The sequence below is a fragment of the Mesoplodon bidens genome (assembly GCF_964165515.1).
Source record: "Mesoplodon bidens genome assembly, chromosome: 8".
NCBI lineage: Eukaryota > Metazoa > Chordata > Mammalia > Artiodactyla > Ziphiidae > Mesoplodon > Mesoplodon bidens.
Window position 1 is genome coordinate 55,460,023 of NC_138165.1, and position 24,696 is coordinate 55,484,718.

At 32.7% G+C, this 24,696-nt stretch overlaps 1 protein-coding gene across 1 annotated transcript in view; it reads left to right on the plus strand.

Moving 5' to 3' along the window:
- The window catches only part of LRP1B (LDL receptor related protein 1B), a gene marked incomplete at its 3' end in the record, with an annotated part of 2,330,707 nt that overhangs the window by 1,662,005 nt on the left and 644,006 nt on the right, over nt 1–24,696 (plus strand). The window contains exons 43-44 of the mRNA XM_081243013.1: nt 10,421–10,621; nt 15,956–16,201. Of these exons, the coding sequence (XP_081099139.1) occupies nt 10,421–10,621; nt 15,956–16,201 (447 nt within the window). The remainder of the gene's footprint in view (nt 1–10,420; nt 10,622–15,955; nt 16,202–24,696) is intronic.

Below are 24,696 nucleotides of genomic sequence, written 5' to 3' on the forward strand. Positions count from 1 at the left end.
TATATTTAGTTTTATGAATCCTGGATAATACATTTTTAAGTTTGGTTCTAGTAGTTTCCCTCTTTACTTAGAGGGGCTGAACTAAAAATATATTTAAATGTTATATTCAAAATTTATAGAATTATATGTAACTAAAACTCAACTTACAAAATTATAAGTAATTGACATAAACTTTTAAATGATTTTTATGTTTGTAGCATTTATATTTCTAAAATTATTGAAGGTTAAAACTATTCTGAGACTTTTGAGACACCTGTAGTTACATGAAGTAATTTAAAAAATAGTTTTTGGACAATGTGTACCAGACACAGTGTTCACCAACTCCTTATGCTTTACTGTATTTCTCAACTCTCTTGCATTTAGATTGGGGTCAAATGACTAGTTCTATCTAAGCACTGTGAGCCGAAGGGACTATATCATGTCCATGCAAGGCAGTTAACCTATAGTGAGCATCTCCTTACTGTATGGGTCTAGAGGGCACACATACAAGATGGACAAAGGTGACCTTACCTTCCTTGATTTTATGCGAACAAAAAATTAACCTTTACTGAGTTAGGTCCCTGGATTTTAGGGTTTGTTACTGCAGCATAGCTTATCCTGACTAATGCAACACCAAACTCAAGAAGTTAGAAAATAACAAAAGAAACCAAAGGGAAACAAAATCAAATTATTGTTTGAATTTAGAAAAAAGAAAGAAAATAGCATATGTGAAAATTCAAGAATTAGGTTGTTGAAATAATAACTAAAGTCACTAATACATTAACTGACCTAGTAAAGAAGAACACATTGAAAATGCAGTGCACAAAATGAGAATGGGAAAATAATCACAGATGCTGAAGAAATTATAAAAGTTAAAGAAACTATCTATGAAGTATCATAGAAGTGAACATAAAAATCTGTATTAATAAAATCATATCGTTTTTTAAAAATATATATTTTCAAAATTAACTCTAGAAAGGAAAAAAATAGGCAGTATATTTTATAAAAATTTAAAAAATAATCAACATATAATCCCTGTCACTATTCCACCAAAAGTTTCAAGTGCAGATGAAAATTTCTACCAGTTATTTAAGGAACATTGCTACAATGCTGTTTTGTCTCCCCAGAGAATTTGAAAGGAATAGAAGCTTTTAAGCCACATAATGTTGATTTTCCAACCGCAAAATTTAGTACCTCCCATACACACAAAAATTACAAACTCTCTGATGACCATGACTACCATTATTCGAGATAAAATATGAGCAAACCCAGCAATATATTAAGAGAATAATTCATCATGAAAAAACATCCTCCTCTGGTATATTTGTTACAATTAATGACCCTGCATTCCTACACTGATAGATCATTATCACCCAGAGTCTATAGTTTACATTAGGGTTCACTCTCGATGTTGTACAAACTATGGATTTTGACAAATGTGTAATGATATGTGATACCATAGTATCATAGTTTCACTGACCTAAAAATCCTCTGTGCTCTGCCTGTCATCCCGCCTTCCCCCCAAACCCTGGCAACATCTGATCTTTTTACTGTCTCCATAGTTTTGACTTTTCCACAGTGTCATATAGCTGGAATCATATAGTACGTGCAGCCTTTTCAGATTGGCTTCTTTCACTTAATAACATTCATTTAGGTTCCTCCATGTCTTTTCATGGCTTGTTAGCTCATTTCTTTTTGACACTGAATGATATTCCATTGTCTAGTTGTACCACAGTTTCTTTATTCATTCAACCTACTGAAAGGCAACTTGGTTGCTTCCAAGTTTTGGCAATTATGAATGAAGTGGCTATAAACATCTGTGTATAGGTTTTTGTGTGGACATAAGTTTTCATCTCATTTGGGTAAATACAAAGGAGTGTGATTGCTGGATCATATGGTAAGAGTATGTTTGGTTTTTCATCTCATTTGGATAAATACCAAGGAGTGTGATTGCTGGATCATATGGTAAGAGTATGTTTGGTTTCATAATAAACTACCAGACTCTTCCAAATTGGCTGTAGAATTTTGCATTCCCACCAGAAATGAATGAGGAATTTTTATTGCTTGATAGCGTCGCCAGTATTTGAGTGTATCAGTGTTTTGGATTTTCATCATTCAAATAGGTTTATAGTAGTATTGTTTTAATTTTCATTTCCCTAATGACATATGATGTGGAGCATCTTTTCATATGCTATTTGCCACTAAATTGTTTTTAAGAGCTAAATGTTGCAAATAACCTAAATAGGCCAAAATAGGGCACTAGGTAGAAACATTATGGTATATACATATGGTAGAATACCTTGCAACAGTTTAGTAAATGGAAATCATTATAATACACTGACATGGACGTTTCCCTATGATTAAATTTTTAGTGAAAAGTCAATGAACATATTAGTAGGCATAATATGTAATATTGCTTAAATAAAAAGAAAATAAACACAAGTATATTCTTTTCTATAATAACAATATTTCCAGAAGGTTTCACAAGAAACTGTGGTCAATATTTGTCTTTGAATGGGGGAAAGGATGGCCAGGGAAAAAGAGTGAGAGGTGTCATACTTGTACAGTCTCCCCTTATGACTGACTGTCTTTCCAAGTGATAGATTGGTGTTGACCCATAACCTTTCACTCTAGATTCCACTAGAAAAAGTAACATACATTTTCAAGTAAGGTCCCAGCGTTGAATTAAGAGTTAAGGATGAAGTAGTCTTTAACAGAAGAATGTAACAAAACTAACTGGTACACAAGGGGATTTAACTCTGACAGTGGCTTCATAAACATCATCCTCTGTTCTGATCCTCTCATGTAATGAAAATCCATTGTGGGCTTGCGTGAATGGCAAAGTGTTATTCTTTTCTGTGTTTAGTTTTTTGGGGGTTTCTTTGTTTTTTGGGTTTTTTTTTCCCTTACCCCGTTGTTGTATCAGTAAATAAAAAGTGAAATGGTGAGTTTAATCTATGGTAAAAATCAATCTGGATAATTAGAACCAAACATATCCTACAATGGAATAGTGATATTGTTAAAATTATATGGTGGATTGTATATGAAGAATTTCTAAATAGAGCACTTCCCTTCCTGTAGCTGACCCTATGGTATACTTTTATTTATTTCTGATGAAATAACATGGTGAGCTCTCCATTGTCTATGTGCTCTAAATCTAATAGATTTTTTGTGCATATAGCTTCTTATAAGCCTTGTATATTACTCTCTTTATTCCTCCCACTGGCAGTTTTAAACACTTTGCTGTATACTTACTCTTTTCCTCCTTTAATCCTGTATCTTAAGTAGGAAATATCCTCCATTCTGCCAAGAAGGTGTCTTCTTTAGCTATTGATCCTTTGACCTCCTATATCCCATGGGACCTTAGTCACTTTTCTTGCTCATGTCTTCAATTTCTTTCTCTACACTAATTTTTCTTTCTCTTTATAAATATACCTAGCACAATAACCTCAAAAACATTTTATTTTATCAGTTTTCCTGTCTTCCTCCTTCCCTTCGTTGAATCATCTTGTGTAGTGTATCTCGATGTCTTTTTTCTCATTCATTCTTTTACCTTTTACTATCTAACATCTTTTCCCTGCTTTTGATGGAAATTGCTGTTTCAGTTGTCACCAGGAATGATTTTTCAACCCATCCTCTTCTCAATCTTGAGTCCTCCTCTGCCATTCAGTAACTACGTGAGTTTGCATAGATTACCAAACCTCTCTAAGGTGCAGTTTTCTGATCTGTAAAATAGAGATATTAATAATGATAACCAATAGACTGTACAAAAAGTGCCTAGAACATAGTATGAACTTAATCAACAATACCTTTGACTGTTAATACTGTATAGTGACTTCTTTCTCTGCAATACTTGACCTTTCTCTCCAATACACATCCTTTCCTTGAAACTTTTCCTTATGAAATCTCATATTGAATTGTCCTCTTTCCACTCAGCATTTAGATTTCTATTTTTATTTCACCTTCCCTTGCTCCTTTTCCCTTTGCCTATCCCTTATATTTAATTTTAAAATATCTGTTGAATACATAATCCATCTCAGACATTCCACAGATTTTTCTCTTAATTTCTCTGTTTTACTCCTCTCATCTTTCTGTAAGGTGTCCATAGCAAATTCTTCTGTTCCCAAAGTTTCAACCATCACCTCCAGGTAAATGCCTCCCAAATTTCTGTCACTGATGTTGAACCCCACGCTTCAAATGCATTTTTTCCATTGCTATGCTCAACATCCCACTTTCTCTCCAAAGCCAGAAATTCTTCCTCTCTCCTCGATTTCTGTTAGAAACATCTTCATTCTCCTAAACATTTAAATTTAAAGCAGAAACTACCTTTTGACACTTCCAGCATGTAATAATTTTCCAGGTCCTACTGATGCTGCCTCTACAGTTTCTCTTAACAGCACCCATTCTGTTCTTTCCATTCACACATCAGAGCTTAAGTTTAAGTCTGTATTATATCTCACTCAGACCTTTGTGTGGTCTACTATTTTTATCCCTGACAATTATTATCTTCAATCCATTCTACACGTGTTTTTAGGTTCCCCTTACTTTGCAAGCTGGGACCTGATCACAGACTTTCTCAAAATCTTTCAGTGGTTCTCCACTGTAAGATTAGGATACACTCTTAAATTAGGAATCAACATTTCATGAACTGTAGTCCCAAACTGCTTTATTGCTGCCTCTGGAGCAAGTCCCACCCTTGCTCTGCTTATGCATTTATATAGGAGTTGCATCTTATATGTGGGTTAGATTCAACAAATAAAGTTAAAACTGCCTATGTTCAAAATTACCATTGAAAGTCATCCACAAAACTCAGTATACATGGTTCCGTATATACAGTTTTGATGAAAATTTGTACGTAAAGCTGTATCATTAAGAAAATATTTAGCATAAAACAAAGAATAAATATACAAAATATAATTTTATAGTGGATTCACTCAGAAATGGAAGAGGGACCAAATTAAGGGAGAGTTGATTTACTTTCACCATCTATGCCCTGACACACTCCCACTGAGTAGCAGCAGTAAAGTACCATACTATTAAATTCTTCTCTCTCTCTTTCCTTTTATTTGCTTTTGCAGAGGGTATGTAGTTGAATGTTAAGACTATACACATAAGACAGCTGTTTGGATGAAATGTCTTTTTTCCTGTGTCTGTATCTACTATTCACTGCCACTCTTCAAAACCCCTTTCCAAATAACATCTTAGTAAAGCTTTCTCTTCCTCAGCCTTTCAATCATACATCTTTTCTAGCTCCTTGAAATTCTATAGCACTCTGTAATTGTTATAAGGCTTTTTTTTTATCTCATCCTTTTTTTATAGAACCTTTGTCACTACTCGACTTATTCCTCCACAAGGTCAGGAATTTGTCTTTTCAATTTTCCTACAGTGTTCAGTAGCTAGACAGGTACAAAATACTCAATAAATATTTGCTGAATTGAATCAAAGCCAAACATTGTTAGAGAAATAAATATGTATGTGGGATTAAAGGTTAGTAGTATACAAATTAAAAGAAAGATTGTATTTCAAAAACCAATATTCAAAAAAATAATATTATTAAGTAAATCCTTTTGGATTTTTTCAAAGATTCACTTTTCCTCATACCCATATTCTTGATATTAACTGCCAGTCATATCCCAGGACAGAAATTGTTCTCTTGTAGCATGTTGTCTTTCATAAAGACAAAAGAAAGTCGAGCAATTCACAAATTAATAAACTATTTTTTTTAAATAGCCAAAACAGTTTAACAGATAGAAAAGGAACTTTGGAAGTGATAATATAAGTTTATTTGAGGAAAGCAGCACATTTTCTAGGAATTCATAGGACCTCTTAGTTTTCCAATAGCTGTTGACTTTCTACTGATTTTAGACCTAAACTGTATATTTCAAGGTTACACAAATCAAAATAGTCCTTACAAAGTCCTGAGTGTGTGTATGAGAGAGAGAGAGAGTGTGTGTGTGTGTGTATGTGTGTGTGTGATTGTAGTAGCTGCCATGATACCAACATGCTGATTTTTGTTATTTCTGTTTTTGGTTGCTGCTGTTGTTGCTTGGCCATTCTTATTCTCTTTGCTCAAAGGACAAAACTACAATTCCCACAAGAGTGTGTCTTGCACACATAGCAAGAATCAAGTTGAAAACATCTTTATAAATAAATCAGAAAATATTATGTAGAACTCAACTTGATAATGAACACCAAATATTTTTTTAACCTGTGATATCTCTTTAAAGAAGAATTAGTAAAGACAATTTGAGCTTGGTTTACTTGGTTATTTGAACTTATTTGTGCACAATATTTTTAAAAGTTATTTTTAAAGATTTTGTGTTTTTAGATATTGGATGTGTATAATTTCTGTAACACATTTTAGAATTATTAATCTTTATTTTGTTTTAAAAATACTAATTTGACCTGAGTTTCAACTTTCTTATATATGTAAAGGAAGGAGCTTAAACAAGGGAAGTTGTAATACTTGACTTTTTACTATGCGATGTCCAGTGATTTCACTATGTAAGTATTTGTCTTGATACAAATCAAGTAAAAATCAACACTCTTTAAGCATATTTACTAAGGTCATTTGCTTTTGGGTTTTATTCAATTAATGGTCATGAAATAGAAATTTAACTAAACTTATCATACCTGGTGTACTCTCTTATCTGTATTTTTATAAAAATTAAAACCAAACAAGAAAGGGAAAAGCAATTAAGTTTCAAACATCCCCTGCAAAATCAGTGGGAGGAGAGAACTATTGAAATTTGTACATTTTATCTAAGCTATGTATTCATATTTATTCATATCTCTGGTAACATAATCTATGTTAAAGTTATTAGTCATTTGCATAAGATTTTTCTTTACCTTTTCCAGGCAGCATTTAGATCAGGGATGGCAAATAGGTTTTACTGCTATTCTGACTCTAAAAGATTGATAGTGATTTATGGATGGGCTTGTTGAAACAATTTTAAAGTCATTCTGGAGTCAGTGGTTAAGAATGTCATTATGGAGTGTGTATGAGGAAAAAAATGTAAGCTGCATCTTGATTTACAAACTAAAAATGGAAATTACTATATTATTCTTGAATTCTCCCTTCATTCTATTATACTTGCAGATGATCCCATACAATTTAATACTTAAGTACAGGATGTCATATTTTAGGCTACAAATATGTATTATGCATTGATCTTGTCTTGCTAACTAGATTATAAACTCCTTGGTGACAGGGAACGGGTCTTAGGATTTTCTTATACTACCTAAACTCTCCAGGAAAGTATAAGGTACAGAGTAGCCTCTGTATTTATAGAAACTATCTGACTTTGTGACATATGTGTATATGTTTCATCTTTATCATTTTAAAATGAGCTAGTATTTTTTTTGAAAAGTTATGTGGAAATATAGTGTAAGGAAAATAAAATAACACAAAAGGATTCAATGAAAAATCCATCTGGTTTCCACTCCAGGCACCTCGTCTTCCTTGCCAGAAGCAATCATTTTTCACTATTTCCTGTGTAACCCTCCAGAAAGAATACCTGTAGAGACAAGCCTATGCATGTGCTTATATTGACATATGTATGGAAATATAGTCACAGATATTGGTAAACAGATAATTCTCTTCTAAGATAAAGAAAGCCTACAGCATACTCAGGTGTAGGCCATTTTTTATTAACATGCTTTGAAGATTGTTTTATTTTAATTTATGCAGAATTATCTCATTGTTTTTCACTCAAGTGTATAATTTCAATGTATGGATGCATTGTAATTGATGTTACCGGTCTTGCAATGCTGATTTAAGTTGTTACCAGACTTTTGCTAATATATACAAAGCAGCAACACATATCCTTGCATATGCATCTTTGTGCATCGGGCAAATACACCAATGAAAAAAATTCCAAAATTAGAATTACTGTGATGAGGAGTTGATACATTTTTAATTTACTAGATTTCATAATATTGGCCTACAGAGAGATTATCCCAATTTGTAGCCCCTTCAACACTGGAGTTGTTTTTTTATACCCTTGTCAAATCTATCTTTGTGTTATACAACTTTTTAATATTAATCAATCTGAGAGAAAAAATGCTATCATATTGCCATTTTTGTTCACTTTTTTAATTGAAAGATTTTTTGGACATCTTACATTTGTAAGCCATTATTGATTCATTGTGAATCTTGCACTTATATTGGTTTATTGATCTTTATCATACTGATTTATGAGGCTTTTCTATTTTAAAGAAATATGCCCTTTTTGTCAAAAATAATGATTTTTTTTTCTGTTTTATTGACTTTATGTTGACTCTGTAGATGGATTTTATTGCTCAGTGTGGACAGTATTTAAGTTTATCAATTTGTCCTTTATGTTTTCTATGTTTGCAATGTTTTTGTTTTAATAGCTATTTTATTCTAGAATGTTTGTGTATTATCATTGTTATTATTTTAAAACACTTCTTTGATCTGTCTATAATTTTTTTTGGTGTAAGTATCAAGTAAAGCTTCAACATTTTTTTTTCTCCAGGTGGCTCATCAACAATCCTAACATTATTAATTTTGTAATTATTTATTCTCTACTATTTTGAATTACCAGTTTTTGTATATTAAAATCACATACATATATGACTGTACTTCTCATGTCTCTATGCCGTTTAATTATTGATGCTTATTGATATCCTGTTATGAAAAAAATTTAACCAATGTTACTTTAAAACACTTCTAAATTTCTGGCATATATAGTTCCTACTCATCAGTGTTCCTCTATTTTTTTTAGAAGACTCCTCATGATATTTGCAGTTTTATTTTCTTAAGTTTAGGATAAGTTCATGGGATTACAATAATATTGTTACTATTTTATTGGGATGGTATTAATTAGGGGAAAAATAATACCTTTAATATATCTTCCTCTCTAAAACCAAACTATATCTTTATTCCAGGCTTCTTTTGAGTTTCTTTATAAACTTTTAAATTTTCATATAAATTATATACAGTTTTTGTGTAGTTTAACTCAAAATACTTTATTTTATGGTAGATTGTTTGGTTGACCTTTTCTTCTATTATATTATCTTTGTATATATGAATTCTATTGATTTTTGTATAATTTTTGAAACTAGCTACATATATTTTAAATTCTTAGTTTCTTATAGTTCTTATTTAGTTTTTATTGATTTATAATTATGTGATTATATTAACTGCATGTAATGATATTCTTTTCTAGTTTTATACCTCATTTCTTTCTATTGTCTAATTACATTACATAATATTTCCAGACAATATAAAATAATAACATTAGTTTTATTTATGATGTTAAAGCAAAATTTTATAATGTTCCTCCATTTATATTCAAATTCATTAATGAAGTGTTCATTTTATGTGAATAAAATAATTCATTTTATTTTGATCAATAAATAATGTTGAATATTATCAAATGTATTTATATTAACTGTGGAACTGATCATTTGTGTTTTTCTCTTATTTGATATATAGTAGCATAGAGAATTATTAATATGTTTCTATAAATAAAACATCTTTTCACAAATATTTTAAAATTCAGTAGCCTTAAGTTTGAAGAAGACATTTAAATACATAATGACTCTTGGACATATACAAACTAACACTTTTCCATTTCCCTTTTATTTGCCCCACTCATTTTATGAGATGTTGATGTAGTCAACCAATAACCAGTATTTATCTTTAGGAACATTTTTTATTCACATTACATATTAACATTGTATAATTCATAAAAGATGATTAATTAGAAGAAAAATACAAATATTCTGGAAAGGAAGAATAATTTGTAAAGAAAAAAACAGTTTACATAGTCAATACCCATTGCTTTCTAGGAATTTCACATTGTTACTTTTGAAACATTCTGGCTAAACAATAATCATTTCATTTTTTTCTTTCAAAGTCAATAAAGAACATATTTCTCTAAATTTTGTCTGTATATATTTTAGCTACTAAAATGTTTAGTAACATTTTACATTCTTCTATGAAAGGGCATGTACATAAGTCTGAATGTGAGGAGTTGAGTTGCTAAGGTTATAAATGTAAATAGAAGGACATCTTCGCCTTCAAAAATAAAGCATTTGCTTAATTTTAGGTCTCCAAAGTACAGTGATAGTACTTATCTAAATTTAGGGCTCTGAAAAGGACTCATACTACTATAAATATATCTTTAAAATTTGCTTTTAAAAGTAATTAAACTTTCAATGAGTTACAGATTTTTTTTTAATAGGGTAGGGCAATAACTTGAAACTAAAGAAAATATCAAGGCTTTAACACTAAGAACACTATTACAATGAGGACAAGAACTACTCAAATGTTGTCATGAAAATGTCAAACTATCAGCAAATAGATTTCTTGCTAATGGCAATTTGTTCTGCCTCTGACTGAAGACAATGATTACTCATTATTCCAGTGGCTTAACTGCAAAAATTAAATGCATGTTGTTGCTATTTTCTCAAGGGAGATGCATCAACAAAGACTGGGTATGTGATGGAGATATCGATTGTGAAGATCAATCAGATGAAGATGACTGTGACAGTTTCTTGTGTGGGCCACCCAAGTACCCTTGTGCTAATGACACTTCAGTCTGCCTGCAGCCAGAGAAACTCTGCAATGGGAGAAGGGATTGTCCTGATGGATCTGACGAAGGCGACCTCTGTGGTATTGCACGTTTCACTGCATTGCTTCTTTCTGGAGACTAGAACCTTTCAGTCCACTAGCTGATAGTTATTATGGTAGCATTTGTTCCTTCCAGTCATTTCTTTAAATGTAACTTTTAGAGTTGAATCCTGTTTACATTTTACAGGCACTGTATATTTATTTTAAAAATTAAATATTATCAGAAATCTCTAAAAATGAAGCAGAAAAGGCTACCCTAATCCAACTAACTTAACAATTGTACAGCTGCATTCATCATTTAGATCTCTGAATAGTCAAAGATGTTCCCACAATTGAATTGATTATATTCTGTCAGTGAGTTGCTCAGAACAGAAGACTCCTGTTATTATTAAACTATGGGATGAAATTTACTACCACCCAATGTATTTTGTCAGGACTTCGGATCATTACCACAGAAACCTTTTTTTAAAAAAGAGGAAAGGAAGAAACTGGATAATGAAATCAATAGAATGTTACTTGATTTTATATAATTTTCTCAGAAGTTTTTAGTTTTCATACAGTAGCTTTCTTTAGTATGCTTTATCTAGTTAAAATGATGATTTCAATGTGATAGCTTTTGAGCTTTGAAATCACTTTTCACTAGCCATCTCCTTATGCCACCAGCACATATAAAGCAATTACATTTCCTTCTCTGTGGGGAGATCAGAGATTTGGCAAGGAGATTTTAAAAATATGTTTTCTAGATAATACTGAAGGTGACATCAATAGAGTAATGATGAAGATTTACAGCACGATAAGAACAATAATGAGATGACTTGAGGCTGTGAGAAAATGACTTTAGGAAATGATGAACCTGCCTGATTGGAAATAGGAAAGACAACTACATTTAAGCCTAAAGTTATCATATATTGATCTGAATTGAGCATTAATAGCATACTGACCGATATAAAAAAGACTATTATTCTTTTTTAAATGTATGTAATAAAACATCCTTTCTTCCAAATAGTCTTTGATTCTATAAAACAACCTTGAAACAGTAAATACAACAGTCTTCATTCAGTGATGCTATCATTTAAACAAACAGAAACCCTAAAATTAAATTTAAAGAATTACAAATAAAGGATGACAGACGTAGTTTATCTGTATTCACTTCTTTTTCTCCCAGCTTGTTCTCCCTGGTGGAGTAGTTCGGTGGATGGAAAGATCTCTTACATTACCATGTATGAGAATTGCCATGAAGTTTGTAAGAGCAATTCTAAAAGTAGGAAACTATCAGCAGTCTTAAAATTGAAAGTGTATAATTATAGAAAAAATGAGATGTTGACAAGTTTGAATTCTAATCTTCAATTACTTCGATTAAGTCACCTAGGCAGGTGGCTTAGTTTCTGGAATTGCCAGTTTCCTTATAACAAATATGGAGATGATATCTATTAGGAAATCATGGTAATAATACCTAATGGACTACAGGTCTTGAAATAAATTAGTGCTTTTCCATCTTTTCTTCACCCTTTGGGTTAAATGAAGTAAATAAAAGGCAAAGAAGAGAAAATACAGTCATTAAGAAAAATGAAGAGAATCATAAGAAAATGCAGCCTATTTTCCTATTCTCTGCTCCCTAAAATGGGAATATAAAATAGAAAAGGGTATTTCTTCTGAATTCATTTCTCTGTCTACTTCAAGGTTGAAAATCAGTTCTTGCTTATCAAGCTACTGTATTCATTGGCTAAGAAGCCTTGCTCAAAGATTTTAAATGAGTACAGGGAGTAGAAAAGGTCACTGTAAAGCTAGGTGTGGAAGTACCAGAGGAGATAAAGAGACATTTTTATACTGATTGCAGCACTGTGGCATATTGAACTCACATACTCTGTCCTTTATGAGGTGAAGTTGAGGGAGAATTAGAACAATGAAAAACAAAAACAATCACTGGTCAAGGGATTGACTGAATTTCAGAAGGCTCTTCTTTTCTCCGAAAAGGTGCTTTTATGTGCACCTTTGTAGTGTCAGTTTGTAGATGGTCGGCAATATTGGTTCCTGTAGGGAAGTGACACTTCAGTCTCTTGTTTTCAAATCCTTTTCCAACCAATACTAGGTTAGGCCCTGTCCAGCCAGGCGGGGATGTTGGCTTGAGCGCTGCAGCAATGGGCATAATGAATCATTTACCCAGTGGACATGAAAGGTATACCAAGTGAATTAACTTTAAATAATTGGCATGAATTGGCTTGTGCTAAAGAGTGGATTTTAGAGAAAGATACCCAAAGATGAAAGGGTTTTTTAAACCATTTGCTATAGATGGTGAAAATGTATGGTTTGCCCTCTTCATGTCAACTCCTTCCAAATAGTTGTATCTAAAATAGCTGTTTTTTATCCCCCTACTCTACCCTACCCCCGTTGAAACAAAAACAGGGATTGATTCATATCCTGTTCCTCAATACATGTAAAATTTATGAAAATGACTTGTAATCTGTAGACAATATTTGGGAGGTGTCTTGAGATGTAAACGTCCATCGTTTGGGTAGTGAGGTTGTTTGTTTTCTCCAAATAAATCTGGTCTATAAAATTTTTAAAAAAGAGAGAGCTCAAGAAGATAAGTTGAATCCTGTTGGAGAGATTATTTTTTCAGGGGGAATTTTAAGTGATTTCAAGAGGAAAGAGATATGCACTTAAGAAAGAAATAAGAAGAGATTTCAATCATTCAAGAAGGGAGTTAACTGTTGATTTTTGTTATAAGGGTATGTCAAAGATAAAACTGGATACTAATTAAAGTGATATTTACTCAGTAATAACTATTGCAATAGGGAAGAGTATCCAAAATTAATTGAAATCAGCTTCACCAAAATAAAAGATGAGAAACTTTTTAAAGGCTGGAATGTGCTATGGGAAAGGCACTAAAGGGTGTTAATGGGGCATTGGCCCATGTGACTAGGCCATCTGAGTTTGTTAATTGGTGCTCATCCCAGAGAAGAGACAAACTTCTCATATCTTTATGACTAGAGGCAGTGGTACAAGTCAGAGCAAGGTACCCACAGGGTTGGGAGTAAGGGTGAGATAGTTATCTCCTTAAATGTTTGCATTTCAAAAAGATGGCTTTCAGATTCTGGGGTTGGGAGGAACAGTTCTGGGTGGTAGATGATTGACATCCCAAAGGTACAGAGAAAGGATTTATATTGCAAGTTTTCTAAAGTAACTGCTCTGAGATGGGGCTCAGGACCCTATCTGCCTATCATCAGGTTTTGGGGAAAACAATAGTAGATTTCTTCAGCATCATGGAGTCATGGAGCTTTCTCAGGAAGGCACTTTAAGGAGGGCTGAGGTCATTTTAGGGATGCTGCCATGAGCTGTTAAAAACTGTGCTAGTGTTTGTCCAAGTCTTTTATTGGCTTGGGAAGAGGGGGTTAGGGAGAGGATTAGACAATGAAATTGTTTGTGCTGAGAGTCTGCAGTTTTATCAGCCAAGACTGAGGGTTCAGAGGCGCTTGACTAGAGTTTGGTCAATGAGAGAGTCTTTGTCAGGTAGCAAAAAATTTAAAAAGAAGCTGCAGGATTGAATGATAGGTTTAGGGTTAAGGGAAAATTAACAAGGGGCTAGCCATACAAACATTGCCATTAAATTTATATATTAAGTTGTAGAGTTTCAATGTGAATTTTGTTTATCCTAAAATCTAGGATTTAATTCCACAGGTAGTGTCAGAAAGAGACATTTGAATGCTGAGAGAACAGTCGTACTTGAAATAAGCTAAAAGCATTGTAACAGTTTTTTTCACCTGCTGTGTATGATGACATTTCTTTACAGTAATTCTCTTGAAAAAGAATGTCAATGGAACAAAATGGGGCAAAGGCTTTGAAACGACTGCTGTTTTTAAATGATTATGATTACAGGTGAACAAACATATTTGAGGGAACCAAGAAATGAATCTATGTTTTTTTTTCTTCTAAAATAATGCCAAACTTGAATTCTTAGAGAAAACAGTTAATGTAATCATTTTTCTTTTCTTTTTACTGTAACTTCTTTTATGGTGACAAATGTGAAGAATAGTTGACCCATACAGAAGTTTAAAATGTGTAGAGAATATTTTTGAAAGCCTTACATTCCAGTCCAATTTTTTGAGCTGGATGGATTTCCATAGAGAACAGGAAATATTAGAGGTATATAAGTAATTATTATTGCAATTCGCCCATCATTGAACAACATTCCTTTTCAGTATGTCTCAAAACACACCTAACTGAACAGTCTTTGAAAACTGCTCAAACATATTTTTAAAGCAAAGAAAGAATGCTTCCTTTGGCCTTATTACTATGCACCTAATAGTATATAATAATAGATAATATCATGGTTGTGAAAACAATTATTTGCTATTTTTGTCAAGGGCGTAAATATGACATCTTGAAATTTCCCAGTTGGACAAATACTAGCTCAATTTAGGGGCAGTTGTGTGCTTTTGGATGACTTTGTTAAATTTGGTTATTCAAGAAATATTTTTAACTGCTTACTCTATGCTAGGCACTATGCTAGCTGTGGGATATACATGGTAAACAGAATGAATATTTTGCATACCCTCATGGATCCTACAATCTTGTGATGAAATAGAATGATAAATAAATATATCTAATGTGTAATTATAAACTATTAGTGCCCTGAAAGAAAAGTTCTCTTTCTTTATACAACAGTCTACTTGCTGATTATTTCAGCCAAAATGCCAGGTCAAGGATTTTTGTGTATTATTTATTATGTTTCCATGGCTTCATTGAATTAATAATAATAACCAATATATGAAGTACAATGTATAATTTACCTAATTTAAAAATAAATATCTAAGAAAATAAAAGTAAATAAATAAATATCTGTAGCCAGTAAAGGACAAACTAATCCATTCTGGATTATTATTATAAATCACACTATAGATGTAGAAAAAGATATATAGATATAATACATACATGTGTGTGTGTATGCCTGTTTATTTATAAACACTGAGATAAGTCAGATTTTCAGATCACCACTGTATGTGAGTCCCTTTTGGAAGCCCTCAAAAACTGATTTTGCATAACTGCTTAAAGGCTCAGCATAATCTTTCCAGTAATAATAGAAACATTGAACTCACTTTACTTCTATGGAGTAAAACAAAGTGTACTCCAAAGATTTATAGAAATGAAAATCTTCCATTCCCAATTTCTGTCATATAGAACTCTATTTGGTCATTAGATGAATTCTTTCATCATTCCTACCCCACCTTCTGGGACAAAAATCTAAAGAGTGCTTTCTCCATTCATTTATAATATCCTTTCTCTAATTCCAGCCTTAGAGAATTGAGTTCAATGATTAGTATTTAATTGAGCAAAACAGTTGATGATGCCCTATAATCTGTTCCTCTCCTTTTATAGATGAATGTTCACTGAACAATGGAGGCTGTAGCAACCACTGTTCTGTTGTTCCTGGAAGAGGAATTGTCTGTTCTTGCCCTGAAGGACTTCAACTCAGCAGAGACAATAAAACATGTGAAATTGTAGATTATTGCAGCAATCATCTGAAGTGCAGTCAAGTGTGTGAGCAACACAAGCACACAGTCAAGTGCTCATGTTATGAAGGGTGGAAGCTGGATGTGGATGGTGAAAGTTGCACAAGTGTCAGTAAGTAGATGTGTGTTTTGCTATATTTAAGAATAGATATTGAGAAAAAATGCAAAAACACCTCAGAAAATCAATAATGGGTACAACTAATTTTAGAAAAGGCATTTAAGTATAATGTGTCATACTAGACCTACTTCAAAATCTTTTGGACAGAAAATATTACAATAATCCTTTACCATTACAGTCCATCTGATTATCTTTTCCTTAAATAACTGCTTTTGTCATCTTCCTCCCTAGGTGCTTATTTTTGTATGCTCCAAAGCATTTACTTTTATTTCTCTTTGAATGTTTAGAATCCTCCAAAGACCGACCCTGTCCCACACTTCCAACTGTATTTCTACTACTCTTGAAAACAACTCCTTGCTCTGGCTGTGTTCATCTTTTGATTGCCCATTTAAGACATTCTGCTGGGGCTTCCCTGGTGGCGCAGTGGTTGAGAGTCCGCCTGCCGATGTAGGGGACACGGGTTCGTGCCCCAGTCCGGGAAGATCCCACATGCCACGGAGCGGCTGGGACCGTGAGCCATGGCTGCTGGGCCTGCGCGTCCGGATCCTGTGCTCCACAACGGGAGAGGCCACAACAGTGAGAGGCCCGCGTACCGCAAAAAAAAAAAAAAAAAAAAGACATTCTGCTGATTCTCTAGATCATATTCCACAGTAGGAAAAGCAAACAAAGGCTATGGAATCTGAAATTTGACTCTAATCCTATAAATGACATTCATTATGTATGTGGCTGCAGGCAAGTTACCTAAAATTCCTTGAGCCTTAGTTTTCTCATCTTTCAAATATCAATTCCCATTACAACAACATGCTGTAAGAATAACATGAAGCACTTTTTGCTGTGCCCTATACCCATTAAGTGCTTAATGAATGGTGGCTTCCCACTGTCTTCTCCAGATTCTTAATTTGAGTCACAGGACACTTACAGGTCCATGGATAGAATTGAAGGGGTCTATGAAGTTTGTTAGGAAAAATTTTACACCTTCATTTTCTTTAATCTCTCACTGAAGGTTAACATTTCTTTCAGTTGTGAATGTATACCACAGACCAATTCTTAGCAGCAACTATGACTATGTTTCCAATAGAAGTGATAGGCATATTCATATCATGTTAAAGTTGTTGCTAATATCACAAAATATCACTTATGTTCAGGCTTTGAAAACCACTGCTACTTCAATAATGGGAGTCATTAGACCCACTGCTCAATCTTGTTATTGAATGCATTAATTTAAAAAAGTACATATATTACTCCATCAAAAATTGTGTTTTTTTTAATTTTGATAATTGTATTTGAATATATTTGATACTTTTTTCTATGTAAACTTTTTTTTTTTTTTACTTTTTCCTTACTGTTTTTGTAGTCTTTAAAAATTTCTGATTAGAAGTACCCAGGCTTCGTCAGGCTCCTAAGAACCCATACATCATAAACTTTTTTCATTTTGTTTCTTCTGCTTATATTGTACTTTCCCTCTTTGTCTCTAAAAATCCTGGATATTTTTTAAAACCTACTAGGTCAAATCTTTCTTCTTTAAGAGTCTTCTTCCAAATATTCTTGCTCTCCACTTATTTCTCCTTTCTATATCTAGAATTTGTCCAAGAAAATATGCGGTCACATTTTTAATTTGCTTTTTTAATTTCTATCTTCTTCCTTTGCTCTTTACTTCTCCAATAAAGTAGTAAGCATCTTGAAGTCAGAAATCAAGTTATAGATTTTTCTCTTGGTTTTACATAGTATCCAATAAAATAATATGCAATTAAAAACATGATTTTTTTTCAGGGAATGTCAAATTATTTTATTTCAAATGTTGTCTTCTAGTTGTTTTCTCCTAGCTGTTAAAATTTGAGTCCTAGAGGCATAAGTTTCACAAACATTTATCTAACTCTTTCTCCTTCAAAATTCTTGCACAACGTAATTGGCATGAGAAGCTGAAAAAAAATAGTTTGTTGTAATAAAAATAGCCATTTCATATACATGTTTGGAGTAGGGAAATGATAGATCAAACTTTGACCTCAGATATATTTATAATCATGTTTTACATGAGAATTGGCTCTATGTCTGGTTTTTGGATACAGATGACAAAATGATTGACTTATTATAGGGGCTTTGTACTCTGTGAAATCAATCACAACTCAAGCTGAATATTAGAACAATTAGAATATTAGAACAATTCAACATTTGAATATAATTTACCAGGTGCAAAGATAATTCTTCTAATGGAATTGACCCCTTCTACCCTCAGCTTAGAAAGAAACTCTAATAGTACCATATCATTTCTCACTGTTAAGATTGCTGTATTTCACACCTGGCTTTGTTTATAATTTAACAGAGAAGCAAAAGTATATTTTACCTTTTAAAGTTAGTACAGAGCTTTTCTTACATGGAAACTTTAACCTGCTGGTAATTTATCCCTTCCTCAACATATAGTGTATTAAATACCATTATCAGCATTTATATTGTTACAGATAATAGAGGTTTTGTTAGGTATTAAAACATTTTTGGTTTAAACAAATTTTCATACATAAAAAAGTTATTCTGTTTTATTCATATCATTTCTTTTTGAAAAACCAGCAGATTCATAGTTCAATAAAAATGAATTGACTATTGATTATTGGACTTTAAAAGTAAAATTTCTTTTCTCTTGCTCTTCTTTTGTTCTTTTTTCCCATCATTCTTAAGCTGAGTGTTTCTTTTTAAAATGTGTTCTCTCTATTGAATGCAATATCTGTGCTTATTCTTCTTGACATTTTAAAAATAAAAAATAATAGTACTCATTATGCCTCAAATTAGAAGCATGACTCGCCCATTTTTTTCCTCCTGAATTTTCCTCTGTAGTTGTCTCATATTCTCTTATTTCTTTCTAATCATCCCTTCCTAAATTCTTTACACTCTGCCATTGGCTGAATTGCTGAACTTACTCTATTTTCTCTAAGTTCACTTTTAACATCTTATTAGTTAACTATAATTATTTTCAAAATACTACTTTTATAATCTTTTTTTAATTTAATAAAAATAAATCTCACTTCTCTTGGGTACCTGGATACTTTATTTTATCAGTGCCTTACATGTTCCCTCTTTAATACATAATTTATTAATCACCTTTCTCTGAAGTATTTTCTTTTTACTTATGAAAACCCAGACTATTGCTACTGACTGCATTTCTTTTCTATGTCTGGTTTCTTTGCTATTTGGTAGTAGCCTAATTACAAATTTGCAGCATATTTCTAGTAACATTGGAAAGAACATTGTAGCATCTCCCTTTAATTTTCTTTTAGCCTGAATTAGGTTAGATTTACCCACCAATATATTTCTTTGTTCTTAATCACTCATTTTTTAAAAGATTTTTTAATAACTGTATTTATTTTAAAACATATCTTTTTAAAGAAAGAGATCATGGATGTAAATACAAAACTACATAAACATAATGATCACCTAGCAGTACACTGTGTCTATCACCCAAACTTTTTTTATTTTTTGGAGCCCCATTTACTTTATATTTTTTTATTGAGTTATAGTTGATTTGGAGCTCCATTTACTCCATTTTTTATTTATTTAAACAATTTTTTATCGCACCCAAACTTTAATTCTAAAAAAAAAATCTGTGCTTTTTTTTAGAATTAAAAAAATTCTAAATAATAATATAGTAATAAGAAAAAGTCTTATTTTTACCTATTTTCATATATTATTAAAGTATATATCTCACTCTGTCTTTTTATTTTATATTTTCTTAATTGTTTCCTACTTTCATTCCTTCTGTTGTTCATTTGTACATATATTGTATATGTATATGTATATCTACCTGTATATGTATTGGTCCTGCCATAGGTTTATCTATACTTTATTAATCTTTCAAACAAATGACTTTGGGGTTTTTTTGATAATCTATTTTTCTCTATCATATCAGTTGCTGTAGTTATTTTATTTTTTCTAATTCCTTTGCATTAATTCTTTTTATATTTTCTGGATTATTGAGTTTAAGTAAGATGTTAATTTTTAATGGATGAATTCTCAACTTTATTCAACTAGCACAAATACACAGAGAAGGAAAACATTAAATTGTCAGAATGTTACATTGTCTTTCCTTATATAGATGGAAAAGTTTTCAGAGCTGAGGATAGTTATACAGATTAATCTGAATGTGGTAAAAAATATATGAGTTTTAGTTAACAGTGAACTAAAAATAGTATATGTACAGTTTTTTTACTCTATAAATTTCCACACATATTACCATATTTCTTTTTTCTTATAACAGATAGATTGAGATATACACTTCAGTGGTTTATAGTATATTTAGAGAGCAATACAATCATTACCGCTATCTAATATTATTATATTTTAATCACCCTCTCAACAAACCCCACAGGCATTAAAAGTCTCTCCCCATCAACCCCTACCCCAGGCCTGACAACCACTAATTTATTTTCTGTCTCAATAGATCTACCTATTCTGGACATTTTATAAAAATGGAATCGTAGAGTATGTGGTCTTTTCTGACTGACTTCTTTCACTTGTCATAATGTTTTCAATGTTCAACCATGTTTTAGCATACATCAGTACTTTATTTCCTTTTATTGTAGAATAAAAATCTCTTATATTGATATACCACATTTTGTTTATCCATTTATCAGTTAATGGGCATTTGGATTGTTTCCATTTTTTGCTTATTATGAGTAATTCTGCTGTGAATATTTACGTACAAGCGTTTGTGTGGACATGCATTTCATTTCTCTTGGGTGAAAACTAAGACTGGAATTGCTGGGACATATGGTAACTCAATATTTAACGTTTTCAGGAACTGCCAAACTGTTTTCCAGAGTGGCTCCTTCATTTTAAAACCCCATCAGCAATGTACGAGGGCTTCAGTTTCTACACAATCAATTTCCATCAGTTTTTACTGTCCATCTTGTTTTTATTATAGTCATCCTAGTGGGTGCAAAGTGGTATCTCATTGTGCTTGACTTTTTTCCCTTATGACTAACAACGTTGAGCATCTTTTCTTGTGCTTATTGGTCATTTGTGTATCTTCCTGGACAACGTGCCTGTTCAAGAACTTTGCCCAGTTTTAAACTGGGTTATTTATCTTTTTAGTTTTGAGTCATAATTGTCCTTTACCTATTCTAGATACAAGTCCCTAATCAGATATGTGCTTTGGAAATAATTTGTCCTATTTTGTAGGTTGTTTTTTCATCTTTTCACTTTCTTGATGTTATCCTTTGAAGCTCAAAAGTTCTTTTTTTTTTTTTTGGATGAAGTTCATTTATTATTTTTCTTTTGTTGCTTGAGTTTTACTGTCATGGCTGAGAAACCATTGCCTAATCTAAGGTCATTAAGATATACTCCTATGTATTCTTCTAATAGTTGTACAGTTTTAGCTCTTACATTTAGGTCTACACTACATTTTGAGTTAATTTTTATATATGATGTGAAGTTTGATCTTCTTTCTTTTGCATGTGGAAATCCAGCACAATTTCTTCTTTTTTTTTTTTTTGTGGTACGCGGACCTCTCACTGTTGTGGCCTCTCCCATTAAAGAGCACAGGCTCAGCGGCCATGGCTCACGGGCCCAGCTGCTCCGTGGCATGTGGGATCTTCCCAAACTGGGGCACGAACCTGTGTCCCCTGCATCTGCAGGTGGACTCTCAACCACTGCACCACCAGGGAAGCCCCAGCATAATTTCTTGAAAAGACTCTTCTTTCCCCATTGAACAGTTCCCTGGAGATTGGGCTTTTGGGGGAGCTCCAAAACCCATCTATCCCCTTTGGCAGTTTCTGGGCTGTCTGTGTCCAAGGCTGCCACAAAGCTGGGGAAATGGAGACATGATTGGTGCATGTTTTATTTTTTAATTAATTTATTTTTTAATATTTATTTTATATTGGAGCATAGTTGATTAACAATATTGTGTTAGTTTCAGGTGTATAGCAAAGTGATTCAGTTATACATACATATGTTTCTATTCTTTGTCAAGTTCTTTTCCCATTTAGGTTATTACAGGATATTGAGCAGAGTTCCCTGTGTTATACAGTAGGTCCTGGTTGGTTATGTATTTTAAATATAGCAATGCGTATAGGTCAATCCCAACCTCCCAGTCCATCCCTACTCCCCAGCCCTTACCCTCTGGTAATTATAAGCTCATTCTCTAAGTCTGTGTGTCTGTTTCTGTTGTCTAAATAAGTTCATTTGTATCACTTTTTTTTAGATTCTGAATGTAAACATATATGATATTTGTCTTTCTCTGTCTGACTTACTTCACTTAGTATGATAATCTCCAGGTCTATCCATGTTGCTGCAAATGGCAGTATTTCATTTATTTAAATAAATTTATTTATTTTATTTATTTATTTTTCGCTGCGTTGGGTCTTCGTTGCTGCGTGTGGGCTTTCTCTGGTTGCAGCGAGTGGGGTCTATTGTTTGTTGCAGTGTGTGGGCTTCTCGGTGCGGTGGCTTCTCTTGTTGTGGAGCACGGGCTCTAGGCGCATGGGCTTCAGTAGTTGTGGTGCGCAGGCTCAGTAGTTGTGGCACGTGGGCTTAGTTGCTCTGCTGCATGTGGGATCTTCCCAGACCAGGGCTCAAACCCGTGTACCCTGCATTGCCAGGTGGATTCTTAACCACTGTGCCACCAGGGAAGCCCTATTTCATTCTTTTTAATGGCTGAGTAACTGGGATTGATGCATGTTAAAATGCTACAAAGTTTGCTGTTTTCAATGATATTCAACATTTTTTCTTAATAAACACTCACTGGATTGTTACTAGAATTTGGTTAATTTCAAGAGTTTAGAAGAAAGATAATTTTGACCATTTTGCTAGTATTCTCATTGTTTTTATAGAGGAGAAGATTTTTGGAAGTCCTTACTCCACCATTTAGAAATTATTCTCTATATCATTAATTTTTAGTTATCTCATGGTTTTTAATCTACACATTTGATGCCATAATATCTCTATTTCTGAATTCCCTATTTGAGGTGCTGTTAGTCAAGAAATTGTTTAGTAATTATTTTTAGTTTAAAGCATATGAGGAGCTTAGCAGTCTTTATTGTTGATTTTTAGTTTCATTTCATTGTGCTCAGAGCATGTGTTCATTATTAGTTTGATTCTTTGCTATCTCTTGAGACTTACTTTGTGGACTAGAACATGATCATTTTTTAAAATGTTTCATGTGTACTTAGAGAGAATATGCCTTCTATTTTGATGGCACCAATTTCTATATATTTCCTGTGTGTTGAGTTTTGTGTTTATTTTCTTGTTCTCATTATATTTGTTATAATTTTTTCTATCAGTTTGAATGGGTTAAGGTTGAAACTCACACGGTATAATCATGGATTTATTAATTTCTCCATTTAATTATGTCAAGTTTTGCTTTATATATTTTTTAATCTATTATTGGGCATATACTATTTTTGTTTGTTTGTTTGTTTGTTGTGGTACGGGGGCCTCTCACTGTTATGGCCTCTCCCGTTGTAGAGCACAGGCTCTGGACGTGCAGGCTGAGCAGCCATGGCTCACAGGCCCAGCCGCTCTGCGGCACATGGGATCCTCCCAGACCAGGGCACAAACCCGTGTCCCCTTCATTGGCAGGCAGACTCTCAACCACTGTGCCGCTAGGGAAGCCCTGGGCATATACTATTTTAAGAGTTATATTTTATCTGTCGAACTATTCATATTATCATATAATAGTGAGCCTTTTTATTTCTATGAAAGCTGTTTGCTTTGAAGTTTCTTTTGGCTAATATTAATGTTAATTTATTAATAAGGTAATTAATATTTTACGACTATTCACAAATAAAAGTTTAGAACAAACACATCACCAAAATTATTTATTTAAAAAATCACAACAGCTAGACCTATGCAGTTTTCATGATGGCCTTTTATTGTTAGCAGAGGCAAGAGTAGAATCCAGGTCTTCTATTATAAAATTTCTTTCTACTCAGTTGTAACAGAGAAGGCAATAATTTTTGGTTCAAGAGAATATACTTTCTCAAATAGACCATGAAAGTAAGAGCAGTAAACGATCTCTTAAATATGAATTCTCCTGAAGGAAAAGCATGTTTTACAGTATTTGTTATGCTGAATTACCTTGCTCAGCATATATGTCATGCCCAAACAATTCTTGTTTTATTTATGAGTATTTCTTAGAAGGTGATATGAAATTTCTTCTATTACTAGTTTAAAATTTCATTCAGAAAAATAATTAATTTATACAGGAAATATATGCAAATGCTAAAAGAAAAAGTGAACCTATGCAGAATAAAGTAAAACTTAGTTTTCTTCCCACTCCTGAACTCATCACCAGTTCCCATGGCAGACGTAACAGCATTCTTTCATTAATCTTTTAAGATGTATTCTGTGATTTACCATCACATAGGTCTAGAAAAATCTTTTATTTTTTAACTTAAATGGTAGCATATCATGCATACGGTTCACATGTTGCTGTTTTCAACTTACAAAATATTGGAAATTATTCCACATGAGCACATGCATATTAATCACATTCATTTACGTGG